Here is a 13,536-nt window from a genome sequence, read left to right on the forward strand (position 1 = left end):
GGTAGTTAGTGTAAGCAATACGGGTGCTATGGAATCCACTAGTTTTCATATTGAAGATATCATGAGCAATATACTATATCAACAATAACAATAAGAGTAGAACTAATCCACGTCGATGGGATGTACAAGTTGCGTTCAAGTCATAGGGCTGCTAATGATAGTGATGTGGATTTTTCGCTAGTAATCTGCCAGAGGCGATTGAAGATGTAGTCTAATCAGTTGATGATAAAAAGGCCAGGTCCAGCGAGAGTTGCGTTCGCCACACTCCATGCATTTGGGAATGGGCCCTGGGTTGCGGTCACCGCAGCGATGGTCAACCCGTTCATCTCATGTGCGTCATAGGGGAACAAAGCCCTTGCAGTAATGGTGCCCTTCTCATTCGAGATCACCTGGAGAGGTTCCACAATTGGCAGATTCTGCTGGTTGATATAGACAATCCACAGTGCGCCTTCATCAATCTCGTCGCTATAGTCGAAAGAAACCTTGATGTTTCCGGTCTCATCGGTCGGGGCTTTGATGACATCGAGAGCTTCAAAGGTTCTGAGCGGAATGGAGTCAATATTGGGGCAAGTGCCGCGCACGACGAAGTTCTGAATGGCAGTGAAGGCAAAATTGAGATCACTGGTCGTCAAGAACGGCAGTTCACTACGGACCTTGCCCTGCATGACGCGGAACCAGCCCTGTTGTTCTCCCTCCTGGCCAATCACCGAAGAAATTGTGCGTGACAGCCCAAAGTCGCCGCCGAGAGCAAATCTCTCTACAACGTCCTGCAGGGTTCCCAAAACCACATCTGTGAATGTGGTGGCGAGCGCAACGGCCGAATCGAAGTCCTCAACGGGGAAAGTATAGTGGCAAGGCTCAATTGGGTCAACTCCAACGTGAGTCAAGGCGTTGTTGGCATCCAGGGCATGCAGCTCCTCTTGCTGTGTCAAATTAGTAAATATCACCACGCGTCACTAACGGGAATGTCATCTCATACAGCCAGAATCACCTTCAAGCTCTTCAAAACAAGGTTATAATCATCTTCATCAGAGAAACGATACCCCACGACCTTGTCGGTAATATTTGTGATCAGTTGATCGAAAAAGGCAACTTCAAAGAGTTCGTTGAATGCGATAAGCTTGAGATTGGTGATTCCTCCTTCGCTGATACCATTTGGAGGAGGTCCGTTTGGCAGAGTTCCGTGCGCATTCTGCTCAATCTCCTCTAGCTCACTGGGGCTTGGATTAGGCATGCCGTCCGGAAGAGGGTGATGCGACACGTTCAAGAATGGAGCAGCCAAAGTCAAGTGGGCCACGCCCAGAAGGACAGCAATGTGGAAGTGCATATTGATGTTAAGAAATTTAGAATGAGAGATGCTAGTATCAATGGGTTATGATAACGGGGTTGATGATGTATGAAAGAGTGGAAGATGAAGTTATGAAGTCGGGGAATTGGGGGATATTGGAAAGTATAGTGATCATCTATAAGAGGGAAGGAACATCCTTCGAAAGTGGTCATATACCTACATATCTCTACATATAGGTACTTTTTATTTGAACTTGCCCTTCTACACTTCAATCCTTTCCATGTCCCACAAATAATTCTTTCCTATTCACAATAGCCCTGTCTGCTTCGGTCACGATACCAGCTTTCACTTCGAGGTGTTCACTGCAAATCCGAAATGGAAGAATTACAAGCTCATCCAAAATGAAGAACATCGTGCTGCGCTTTCTTGCCATAGCTTTCCTCGTAAGTGGAAACTCCCCGAGAGGCATGAGAACGATACTACCATCTACATATGAGGGCTGATACTGACTAGATCTGATAGTTCGAACTTGTTGTTAGTAACGATTCTGAAGATATTCGTAATATATTTATTTAATGTATTACGGATAGAAACCCAAGTCGCCGCATTGACTATTGATATGCACTAACATGTATGTCTACAATTTGAAGAGCAAACATTAATACATGCCTCTATCAGAACCATTGCCTCTAGTCTTCCTCAGCTGCAAAGGGAATGGAAAGCATAAGTGGCTATCCGACCACAAGAACTAGGAGGGGGCCTAGAAATTGCTGACAAGTCTGTAGAGTCAACGCTTGTGGAATGAAAAATCCAATACTGTTCCTGATTGATTAGTTTTACGAAAGGAATAGACATAAGTATGTCAAGACATCAAAATAATGGAGACATCGAAATAATGAACATGGACCAGGATATATTGACGATCGCATACCACCAGTGGGCAAACTTCTTGAATACATTTTGGATTATGCCAGGGTAACGGCACGAACAAATAATTGGGAAGTTCCTATATTAAAATGACATCAAAAAGACATTAGAAAGGCTTCTCAGTATACCGTTCTTAATATCATTTTAGATTAAATAGATCAGATTATAACATAGAATCAAATAAAGTATTATCAACTTAATTCAAGCTGAGTAAAGCAAATAGATTTTGTCTGACGACAATCGGCACCAAGCTATGCCCTGCAAATGGGTATATTTTGACACTAACACACAATCAAGCATGTTCCCTATACTCAGGTGATTCCTTCTCAGTGATTGCAATCTCCTTCTCAACCTGCTGGAGATCAACATGTGCCACAGCGGCATCATCACCATCGAAGATCTTAGCCAGCTCCTCGAGAGTGGGACCCCGGGTCTCAACATAGAAGAAGTAGACGAAGCAAAGCTCAATGAAAATCCAAATAGTGTAGATCAGCGATAGATTCCAGTGGTGAGGAAGGTTCTCCCACGCAATTGGGTTGGTGTAACTAAGACGATCAGTTTTCGTCCAAATAGCAGGTAGCTATATTGAATACAACTTACTTTCCGAGAACCAGAGATGCCTGCACTGTCAAGTTCATAATCATAACGCCCTTGGCGCGCAGGCGGTAGGGCAAGATCTCGATTGAGTAGGCGACGAGGAGCCCCGACCAGGCAATGGCGTAGAAAACAGAGAAGAGCCAGACAAAGACGACTTGTGGGTAGCCGGCAGACTTGACATCTTGGGTTCTTTCGTAGACGGAGGAAACGACGGTCCATGCGAGGAACATGAGAACCATTCCTAAGAGGAAAAGGTCAGTAACTCGGTAAAATTATCATCGAGGATGATGGCACATACCAACTGTGGAAATCAAGAAAAGAGGTCGCCGTCCGACTCGGTCAACGAAGAATGCACTAGAAACACTGACAACCAGACTGAGTAGGGTTTGTCCACCATTGAGCTATCAAACGTCAGCAGGGGTCATTCGACAGAGGGCAAAGGGAAACGAACGGGAATCTTCTTGGTTTGTTCAGTAATACCCATACTGTTGTAGATCAGATTGGTGTAGTTGCTGAACAAGGCATTGCCACTGTATTGGGAAATGATTCCAAGAGAAACCAAAATTGCCAAACGGTAACGGTTACCCTTAGTTCTCATGAAGTCCAAGTAGCTGCTGTTCTTTTGGAACCGCATCTCCAAGCTGATAGTCTCCTTAATCTCACGGTACTCGAACTGAACGGTGGCGTTATTTTTATCTCCATTTCCGTGGTAATAGGCAAGTGTGTCCAATGCTTCCTCGTACCGCTCCTTTGAGACGAGCCAACGGGGAGATTCCGGGACCCCTAATCACGGTCAGCCACCTGGACCCAGTCCAGCACAAGAAAGGAAATGGAAACTTACACCAGATGAAGACGATCTGAATGGCAGCAGGGAAGATTTGAAGGATAGTCAAACTGCGCCATGACCAATCGTTGGGGATATACATCGTTCCCCATGCAATCCATGCCACAACTAGACTCAGTCAGCATACCAGTGTCGGGAGGCTGGCCAGAAAGATGCGTACCTAGTGCACCAAGATTCCACAAACAGTTATAGATAGCGGTGACCTTTCCACGGTGTTGGGGGTGGCAGATTTCACTGAGTAGGACTGGGGATGCCATTTGGGCTAGACTGTTGCCGAAACCGAGGAGCAATCGACCGGCGACATACACTGGGTACGATTAGTAAATGTAATGATCCGAGCATGTAGAATGGTCAAGCTTACTTCCGTAGTTTGTGCAGAATGCACCAAGCAAGCCACCCAAAATCATCAAAACACATCCGATCATGATGGGAATCTTGCGACCCCATCGATCAGCGATGAAGGGACTATTCGAGTCAGCGACCTTCCATTGTATTCAGTACAGAATAACTTACACGAAAGGGAAACTGGCAAGACTTCCAATTTGATAGATTGCATTCATCAACCCGAGCTCAGCGCCATTGGGATGGTTGAAGTATTCTTGCCATGTATCCAAATTCTGGGAGGTGTTAAGCATCATTCTGCGCAAGGCTGTGTCAGCTCAAATACATAGTCAACCAAAGAACGATGATGCTCACCCATCGTATCCAGTAGTGGCAGAAGCGACACAAAGCACGGCAGCCCAGAAATAGAGCTTGCGCATACCAGGATCTTGCCACCAGTTGACCTGCTCTAGCTCAGGGCTTTGAGCATTAGTCGCGTCCAAGTCGGACTTAAGAGTCGACGCTCCAACAGCGATACCCATGTTGGCTGTGGAGTCTGCTTAGACGAATGCAGTGTACAGTTAAAGTATCTAGGTAGAAAATTGAGATGTCCACCAAGCTTGTGACACAAAAAACAGAGGAATGCAGAGATAGGGGGAGAGGGGGGCTCCCCAGACTTTTTAAGCAATTCAAATTTGCCATCCTCGGGAGATTACATTGTGATATTAACCGGTTAATACGGTAGTTGGTGTCTCGGCTGACCTGTGTAAGCCGACAGCTTTCCCCAGGTTAGCGTTTGCGATAGAGACGCATATCGGGAGAAACAGAACTGAAGAAGAAACGCGAGTGTTTCTCGAGACGCTAGGACCGATCGTGCCCAGCGCCGAAACTAGAGATGTTGATTTATGCACGGACTAGCCAGATTAGGGGCTTGTTAGACCAAGCTTGCCTTATAGGGGACGCTAGTCGAGTGACAAGGGTCCATCCCCGGCTTTTAGGTCCACGGGGTATCAGGCCCAGGCTAATATCGCCTGGGCACGGGTTCCACATCCTGACGCAGCGTTGTGATTGGTAACAAGTGGTCTATATACCCGGTGTGATCCAAATCCCTTTGCTTACTTGGGTACCCCCATTTTAGGAGTATTTCTTTGGATAGTCGAAAGTTGTTCTTCCCCACAGTCTTGTGGGTTGGACGGGCCGAGGCCCGCAAATAGATAAACCTGGAGAAAGTCAAGGGCATAAATATAATTGACAGATATTGCTCCATGTTCACTTAAGGTGTAAGCTTCTGTTCCCGATCAAGATTTTGGATACTTCGTGTTGGGCGCTTCTCTGCATACCAAACACGTTTAGGGTCCGGGTGAAATTCCCCGTACCCAATTGAGTAATCAAATTAGCCTGGACGCCACATGGAGACAAGTGAGGTGGTATGAGCTGTGATGCCAAGAAGTGCAGGGGCAGTTGGGAGGGGAAGGGGAGCAATTCTTGATTTGCGGGGAAAAGACGTACTAGGCCGGGCTGAACATTTTAACCGGAGAATTAATAAATTGGCAACGCCGTTTATTAGATATTTTCTCAGAAATCTTGTTCAGGTCCAAGCAACGCCATCTTTTGAAGAAGCAGTACAAAATATCAATAATAGTTCAAAGCTTATAGCCCGAGTTCACCGCTTCCTACTTTCAGTCTCATACTAGTGACTGTCTCAAATTAAGGACAGAAGGAATCACATATCATTGGTCAAATCTAAATTATCGGCAGAAAGGAACCCATTCACTCGCTTAAAAACAAGGCATCTTCCCAAAGTAAGTAATTGATCACTTGCAGGTATCATATCTCATTATTAAAACTATGGGCTAATACTAAAGCTCCACTTCGGAAGACCTAGACACTATGGCAGCCAAACCCAACTACAAACTCTCACAAGAGCAAATCGATCACTTCATGAAACATGGGTACTTGCGTCTACCGGAGTGTTTCTCTCAGGAGAAAGCAACCGAATGGGCAGGCGATGTGTGGACTAGGCTCGGTGTGTCACCGGTGGACAAGTCAACATGGACAACTGAAGTTACCCACATGGGCGACACCAAGGAAGAGCCAGCCAGGACCTTCGCCCCCAAGGCATGGGCCGCCATCTGCGAGCTTCTCGGGGGCGAAGACCGTGTAGCCCCAAATTCAGCCGCCTGGAACGATGCACTGATTGTCAATCTCGGCTCGCCTGAATCCGAGGGTACATGGCCCCATCCTGCTGACCTGAAGGGGTGGCATGTCGATGGCGACTTCTTTACCCATTATCTTGATTCGCCTGAACAGGGTCTACTCGTTATACCCCTATTTACAGATATCCAGGAACGTGCGGGTGGCACTATGATCTGCCCTGAGGCGATGAAATATGCTGCTCAGCATTTGGTATGTGGCCAAACCTCTTGTTCTACTTCTACGTCTTTCTGACTCGGCTTTCTAGTACGATAACCCTGAGGGTGTGTCACCATATATGTACCCCCGCGGCCAAGAGCCTGCTGGAAAACAAACGGATACGCCCTTTTATACGGATGTTGTAAAGAATTGCAGCGAATTCCACCAGGCGACCGGTAAGGTGGGCGATGTCATTCTTCTCCATCCTTTGATGTTTCATTCTATCTCTGTCAACAGCTTGAGACATCCACGCGTGATTACCAACCCACCAGTGGCCTTGAAACAGCCTTTTAATTTTGACCGGGATGAGCCCTCCGAATACAGTCTTGTCGAGAAGAAGACACTAGAGCTGCTTGGCAAAGACAGGCTGCCTGGTTGGAAAATAACAGGGAAGCGAGAGTTTGTTCTTCCGGAGAGGCTGAAAGATGCAAAAAATGGATGGAGTGAGAGTGAGGTAGAGAGGCTCGTGAACATCACCGGACAACCCATGCCCATGTCAGCCTAATTGCCGACCTTTATCCTAGCCGAGTGAACGCACTTCATTCGTATGTCAAATTAGCCTTTAGCCTGAAATCCGACTTACTCTTACCAGAGTTTGATAGCGTTGTCTTCCTAGCCTTGCATTGTCTGTCATTGCCTTATACGCTATTAGGTTAGCTGGCCGTGTTACTTTGAGACATCCGCGACGCGACAAATATAGTAATAATCGCCAATGTCCTCCATTTCTGACACATTTACTATTCACATGATTTATTTTCGCCATAGGAAAGCAGACGAAATCCCCCCGACTATCGCCACGCCCGTGATGAGATCCCATACCGCTTGAAATGCCGCGACCGACAGAATTGTAACAGCCTCTTTCTGTTTACTGCTCATGCTGACATCTTTCATCAGAATGAGGTATCCGTTGGCAGAGTTTACTATATCTCGATTCAGTCCAACATTTGCAAGTCCATTGCCGAATACGTTCAATAATACAACTCCCCCGACAGGGACCGCGACTGCCATACCCCAAGCTTGCATGTAGTATGCCATGGTTGTTGGCAGAGTCGACAGGGAAGAATCCTCATCTTTGGGCAGATTCTGGATGCGAACATTATAACTCGAAAGCAACAGACCGTGTCCAAGGCCTACTGTGAATAACAAAAATACCCACGCAACGGTCGGCGTGGAGCTATCCAAGAGGATGGAGCATCCACTTGAAAGGGCAGTCAAGACCCAACCACCAGATATGATCCACTGGGTACATCTTGACTCTTTTGCGAGAATCACACCAACGACTGTAGCTGGTGCAATCGCAATCCCAATCATAGCTAGCAAGGTGATGCTTGATAAGGTGGGAGACATATAATGAGTGGAAATGAAAAATAATGGGAAGAATTGCAAATGAGCAAAGACCTAAACTGGTATGTCAGACAATATGAACCAAATGTAAAGGAAATGTGTACTAACCACAAATCCATGCAAAAAGCACCCTAGATGTGTCATAATCATCATCCTCGACCGAAATACCCTCCTCCCAAACTGCGGGTGCAGAGCCCACTTGGACTCATAAATGAGAAGTGCAAGAAGAATCACAGCGCCCACCGCAAAAGGCACAATCGTCTGCCAGTCTCTCCAGCGACGAGAGCTCCCGCCCCAAGAAAGACCAACTAGTATAGACCCGAGACCTAGAAAGGCCAACGTAATCCCCGACCAATCTAAAATGCGCAATTTGCGCAGCGGGATATGTTTCAATGCGCGAAGATCCAGAGCAAACGGAATAGCCAGCAAACCTAGCGCGCAGAAAATGAAGTTGAAATAAAACGCCCACCTCCAATTAGCATTATCGACAAATAAGCTTCCGACAATGGGACCCAGAATTCCGCCACACATGCGCGTCAGCAGGATATAGCATGAATACCGTGAGTGGATGGATTCGGGCGCTGTCTCGGTCATTATCACGAAGCATAGACTCATTGCGCCGCCGCCGCCGATGCCCTGGATCATGCGGCCAATTATTAGTTCCACAAGACTCATAGAGCCGCAGCAGATCCCTGTGCCGATTGTCGCGAGGACTACGGCGATGATCCATACGGGTCCATGGCTGAAGACTTCGCTCATCATTGTGAAGTAAAGTTGGCTGCTTGCGCCGAAAAGAAGGTATACCGTGTTAACCCAGAATGTGCTTGCTAGTGGTTTTGCGAATTTGTTTGCCAGGTCCTGGATTGAGGAACTAGTCAGCTTTCTTATGTATAGAAAATAGCACTCTGAGATATTACATGACATACGGGTAAGGCTGGGATCAAAATGGTTGCATTGAACGAATCCATCATTGTCAGGATAACGATAGAGATAAAGACAAGCCATTCTCGCACTTCGAATCGTCTTCGTTGTTCTTCAGGTGATGGTTCGCGTTCAAATAGTTGGATTGAGCTCCCAAGTGCCGGGTTCTGCGACATATCGTCCACGCTTCGGACGCTGTCCGGTACACCAAAGTTGATTTTAGACTCATTATCGTAAATTTCTTCGGATATTGAATGTCGTCCCATTTGTGTTGATTCTGGCCACAGAAAGCCGTCTCGTGGTATATATACTTGTCGATGAACTGTCGTTCCTCATGGGAATCGGGATACTATGATATCCGAGATCGATTGAGGCATCAATCGAAACTTAACAATGATTCTCGGGGCAGATTTCATAGCTAGCATGACAAAGTCACCTACACAAACGTGGGATAGAAGCGCTACAGTCATTGGGGTAATACGAGCTCCCCATCCACCCCTTGGTCATCGGGAAACCTACGAAGGAGCGTTTAGACGGATTCCACAAAAGAAGGGATACATAGTAACTGCGTTGCAATTAATCCGAAATATGACATATTCTTATTTAAACCTTCTATCCCGGGGGAATATTAGAGCTAGTCCCCGAGGAATGACGGGCTAAAGGGCGCCAGGGCCTTACCATAGTTGACATTCCAGGCTCTTCACCCCTTGTGAGTTGTCGATGATGTATGTGCAACGAGCATTCCGTGCATGATATGACGTAAGGAGCTTTGCTGTGTGGACTTGACTAACTTAGCTTGTGATGGTGTCTTGAAGAAGGTTGTACCCTAGAATCTATATATAAATGACATGAATGGAAAACATGTAGCATAACATACATTCTGGTTGAAACGGTAGTTAATACTTTGAACTTTGAATTTTAGGGTTGAAAGTGTAGATTCACAGATCTAACATAGCAACTAATGAGTTAATCGTAATTCAACAATAGACAAAGAAGTGAAGCCGTTCAAAACATCTTGATCAGCAGCATATAGGTATTGGCAGCACGTAGATAGATGCCTACGGCTGATCGTGCTACTTCTACGCTCGTCTCGCATTGACTATTTATTCGCTGTAGGGGTGACTACCTGAGTATCAATAATAAATGAAATAACTAACCGATTTTGGTTACCCCTGTACGGAGTATAATGTGATATATATTGTAAACCCACTGTCCGGAGTAGAGGTGGGGTAATCCGGAGAAACACGCAATATGTACTAGCGACCTTGGCAATTGGGGGCTGAGAAACAGTCAAAGGAGCTAGTATAGAAGAGGGTCGCGTCCTACGGAGTAGAGACGGTGATTTTACGGGATTCTAGCCTCACGTGGGTTAACTGACACGGCCACAAGCTCAAATCCCACGCATAAGCATACTTTCTAGTTTATCCTTCCTCAGTCTCCCAGCTTCTCCCTCTTACTATGTAAACAATAAATCGGGCTACTAATCAAATTCATATCCAAGACCTGAAAACACCCCACCGAAGAATATTGTGTAGTCGGCATTTCGTGGAGGAGGCTGGCGGAGGTTTCGGATTCGCTGTAATTCTGGCCTCCTAGAGGATGGCTTGGAAAATCGCAACAGAAAATCCTTTGTTTTGTCACCATGAACTACACTGCATGCCTTCCGTTTCCGCGTTTCACGGTAATTTTGGTGAATGCCACCCATGTCAAGAGCAGTACAAGGCCTGTTCTCTTGACAATCAGAACATATATATCTATTAGTGTCAGAGGGCATATGGGAGGACAGCTGTGCACATTCCTTATGTTACCAAGCATAGCAGATCGAGCAGAAAACCCCAAGGGCACCCGATGTATTTCGCTTGCCGCAACATGGTATTGAGAGGGCAAAGTCGCGGATACTGAGGCCGTGAATTTGTGGAATAGAAGAGTAATACCATTTCTCAACCAAAATAGACGACTGCGCCATTGAGACCAGATCTCTCGGCGTGGATGCATTAATTATCATGTCGAATAGCTCTGTGGGTATTGTAACTCCCCAATACTCTTCAGACTGCGCTGAATATCCAGCCCGGTGATTTGAAGTGAATATATACGTTAATATCTTGAATCCGGGGGAGCAAGACATTGCGGAAGTATTGGTAACAAGAGGAATAGGGGGAGAATGAAGTAGATCGCCATTGCGAATCTCAAAAAGTGCGATATGACGTATTGGAATGACTATTCCGTGAACAGTCCCTGCGCGGTTGTTATTGCGGGATGCAAAATCAGTTGCTTTCTTAGCCAGCGAAGCACTAATTTGGTCGGTGGTGCAGCACACGATCAAATATTTGTGGAACCAGAATACATTGTCGGCAGGTGCTTTCCATTCTGGAAGGGTTGAAAATGTGATCGGCAGGTCCTCAGTGTCCATGTTTCGAACTTCAAAGTCCCATGCTGCGATACGTAATAGTCCAATAGCAAAGGCGGCGAAAATGGGAAACGAGCTTTCCCAGGTAGAAGTGGCGTCGAAATAAAATCGCCATGTGAAAATAAAGTCTGTAAAGAGCTGAAATTGTAGCTCGTTTAGCCGCGCGGGGACACTGGGCTTAATGTGGAATGAATTCAATAGATGTTGCACATCGGTTTCGTCACTTAAATCACCCAGTGAGTAATTCTTGTACCTAGGCACTTCCAGCACATCATCAAGCAGCGTGTCTATTGTACTGAGCGATGTCTCTCGAATGCTGGCCAACGTCGCACGTCGGATTCTTGGGTATAGAGCCTCATTCACGCTTTCCCAATGGGTGACTGTAAAATGACCGGCATCTTCATCAATGGTATAGACATAATCGAGTTGAAAATGAAGCGGTGTCGGAAATGGGACAGGATCTAATTTGAATTTGTTGGATCTTGAAAGAATTTGGTGGATAGCATTTAGTGTTGTTGGCGTGTCTGGGGATGAAGACTGTCCACGGGGAGGGTGGAAGTAACGGTACCATTTCCCTACAATGGCGTTAACCACCAGGGTTTGGTCAGTGGGGAAAGTACATACCATTGACATGCAAGTTCCAGAGTCCCCTGGTCACCATTGTGGAGCTGTCGAGCCATATTATGAGATAGGGGTTGTTGGTGACCCAGAAACTCCCGAGATAGTAGTCACGTGGACCTGTTTGATAGTTTAGGGCTGTAGAGAGATAGCTTGCTCTCTCTCTTTTTTCTTTTCCCCAAGTCTTGTCGATACTACGGGGTAGTAACCAACACGATTAAGTTGTATAGGTATCTTTGTTTCCTCCCTTTTACTCCGTTAAGACCCGCAAGTTCGGTGGATCCAGGATTCTCGGCTCGCTTCGCTTTGCCTTAAGTGGATCAACAAAATGCTATGTACATACTACTAGTAAGGCCAAGTAAGATACCAAGTAAGACAGTAAAGATACCATGACGCTCCAGACTGTGGAATTGGGAGTTCCCATTATTTTCTCCCAAGTTTTCCTAGTCGGATTTTCGACATGCTAGCCACGTGACTATAAACTACATTGGTCCTGCTGGCTGAGTTCGCATGGGCACAACAACAGAACCCATACGGATTTTCTACCTGGAACCTAGCAATTGTGATCCTTCTCATATGAACATACTAGTTACATACTAGATGTGCTGCCAAGTTCCTCTGCAACCCTGACATCGTACAAAATGTTCGTTGTTGGGGAATCCCACTCGACTAAGACGTTTACGCGCAGGGGTCATGGGACTTCTAGCAATTTCAATACACATAACTCGAGGTTCAGCGGATGTAAGAGATTCTAATACTTCTTCGGCAAGACATATCCCCCGATACTAACAAAGAACTGCATCGCCCGACTCATAAAATCCGTAAGATCTTCCCCCAACCACAAAGGCAAAAGCCCAGCCCTAGGCTCCTCAAGCTCTCGGAGATACTTACCAGCAACCTAACCATATGAAAAGATCATTAGCTTCATACCAACTAGGTATTCCTTACAATATATATCTCTCACCAAAACACTCTCCCCATGCCGCTTTTCATCCAAAGACACAAAGGCAATAGCGTCTGCCACTCCATCCGGAGTATTCTTTTCAAGACCCGCCTCAGACCATCTATCCACAAAGCCCGCAGTGATGTGAGTTGGTGTCAAAAACGGTGCGACAGCATTGACCCGGACACCGTATCCGTGCGCAACACTCTGACAAGCACGCAGAAGACCTAGCACACCGTGCTTCGATGCGATATAGGCGGCTACACCCGTTCCACCAAAATAACTGGATGTGGATGCAACTAGCAAGATTGACTTTGTCAGTTGGGGGCCTGGAGTGGTCGATGCTGAAGATTTCATATAGTGTAATCCCAAGCGAAGAGCTGCAAATTGTCAGTATGCAAGCAAGCTGAAATCCGGACTCAACTTGAGATTAACGATTGAAGATCATGGGAAAATTTACTGTTCAATGTTCCTTTCAGATTGACATCAATGACCCGTCCCGCCTCCAAACTCTCCAGAAGATGTCCATTCTCATCCACATTATCCATGTCCAGGACGGACTCGGACTCCATGATACCTGCGTTAGCTACGACAATGTCGATCCTACCAAAGGTGGTGATTGCCGTTTCGAAACATGCTGTTAGCTCTGCCCAGTTGACGATATTGGTAGGGACGAATATCGCGCGGTTTGAGAATTTCATCTGTTTCTGAATGACTTCTTCGGCGCTGTCTCGTAATTGAGGAAGGTCGGCGAGGACGACATTGGCACCGTGAGAGTTGAATAGGATGGCGGTTGCGGCTCCGATGCCGCGCGCAGCACCTGTTATCAGGACCGTTTTACCTGAGGATTGGGAGAAGATAGCTTGGTCTATTTTGACTTCGGTCATACTAGTCGGTTTATACTAAGTAGATGC

General features: G+C 46.3%; 6 protein-coding genes across 6 annotated transcripts; 1 reads left to right on the forward strand and 5 right to left on the reverse strand.

Annotated features, from left to right (window-relative positions):
* Positions 1–215: 215 nt before the first annotated feature.
* Positions 216–1,327, reverse strand: N7479_010325 (putative sexual development protein (LsdA); the record flags this gene model as incomplete). The annotated part of the gene is made up of 2 exons (XM_057258016.1): positions 216–923; positions 980–1,327. 2 exons carry the CDS (start codon positions 1,325–1,327, stop codon positions 216–218), a joined length of 1,056 nt encoding a protein of 351 aa, XP_057105474.1.
* Positions 1,328–2,507: 1,180 nt separating this feature from the next.
* N7479_010326 (putative MFS hexose transporter) lies at positions 2,508–4,519 on the reverse strand (the record flags this gene model as incomplete). The annotated part of the gene is made up of 9 exons (XM_057258017.1): positions 2,508–2,760; positions 2,816–3,053; positions 3,111–3,213; positions 3,264–3,595; positions 3,654–3,764; positions 3,817–3,963; positions 4,018–4,121; positions 4,170–4,295; positions 4,353–4,519. The coding sequence occupies 9 exons, from the start codon at positions 4,517–4,519 to the stop codon at positions 2,508–2,510; spliced, it is 1,581 nt and encodes a 526-aa protein (XP_057105475.1).
* A 1,348-nt stretch (positions 4,520–5,867) lies between these two features.
* On the forward strand, positions 5,868–6,894 carry N7479_010327 (uncharacterized protein; the record flags this gene model as incomplete). The annotated part of the gene is made up of 2 exons (XM_057258018.1): positions 5,868–6,383; positions 6,439–6,894. 2 exons carry the CDS (start codon positions 5,868–5,870, stop codon positions 6,892–6,894), a joined length of 972 nt encoding a protein of 323 aa, XP_057105476.1.
* Positions 6,895–7,139: 245 nt separating this feature from the next.
* Positions 7,140–8,920, reverse strand: N7479_010328 (uncharacterized protein; the record flags this gene model as incomplete). The annotated part of the gene is made up of 3 exons (XM_057258019.1): positions 7,140–7,787; positions 7,842–8,591; positions 8,660–8,920. 3 exons carry the CDS (start codon positions 8,918–8,920, stop codon positions 7,140–7,142), a joined length of 1,659 nt encoding a protein of 552 aa, XP_057105477.1.
* Positions 8,921–10,458: 1,538 nt separating this feature from the next.
* On the reverse strand, positions 10,459–11,722 carry N7479_010329 (uncharacterized protein; the record flags this gene model as incomplete). The annotated part of the gene is made up of 2 exons (XM_057258020.1): positions 10,459–11,522; positions 11,686–11,722. The coding sequence occupies 2 exons, from the start codon at positions 11,720–11,722 to the stop codon at positions 10,459–10,461; spliced, it is 1,101 nt and encodes a 366-aa protein (XP_057105478.1).
* Positions 11,723–12,430: 708 nt separating this feature from the next.
* On the reverse strand, positions 12,431–13,509 carry N7479_010330 (SDR family NAD(P)-dependent oxidoreductase; the record flags this gene model as incomplete). The annotated part of the gene is made up of 3 exons (XM_057258021.1): positions 12,431–12,577; positions 12,644–12,966; positions 13,083–13,509. 3 exons carry the CDS (start codon positions 13,507–13,509, stop codon positions 12,431–12,433), a joined length of 897 nt encoding a protein of 298 aa, XP_057105479.1.
* Positions 13,510–13,536: the final 27 nt, after the last annotated feature.

The sequence above is a fragment of the Penicillium vulpinum genome, assembly GCF_028829585.1.
Source record: "Penicillium vulpinum strain IBT 29486 chromosome Unknown utg000004l_segment0_segment0, whole genome shotgun sequence".
NCBI classification, from domain to species: domain Eukaryota; kingdom Fungi; phylum Ascomycota; class Eurotiomycetes; order Eurotiales; family Aspergillaceae; genus Penicillium; species Penicillium vulpinum.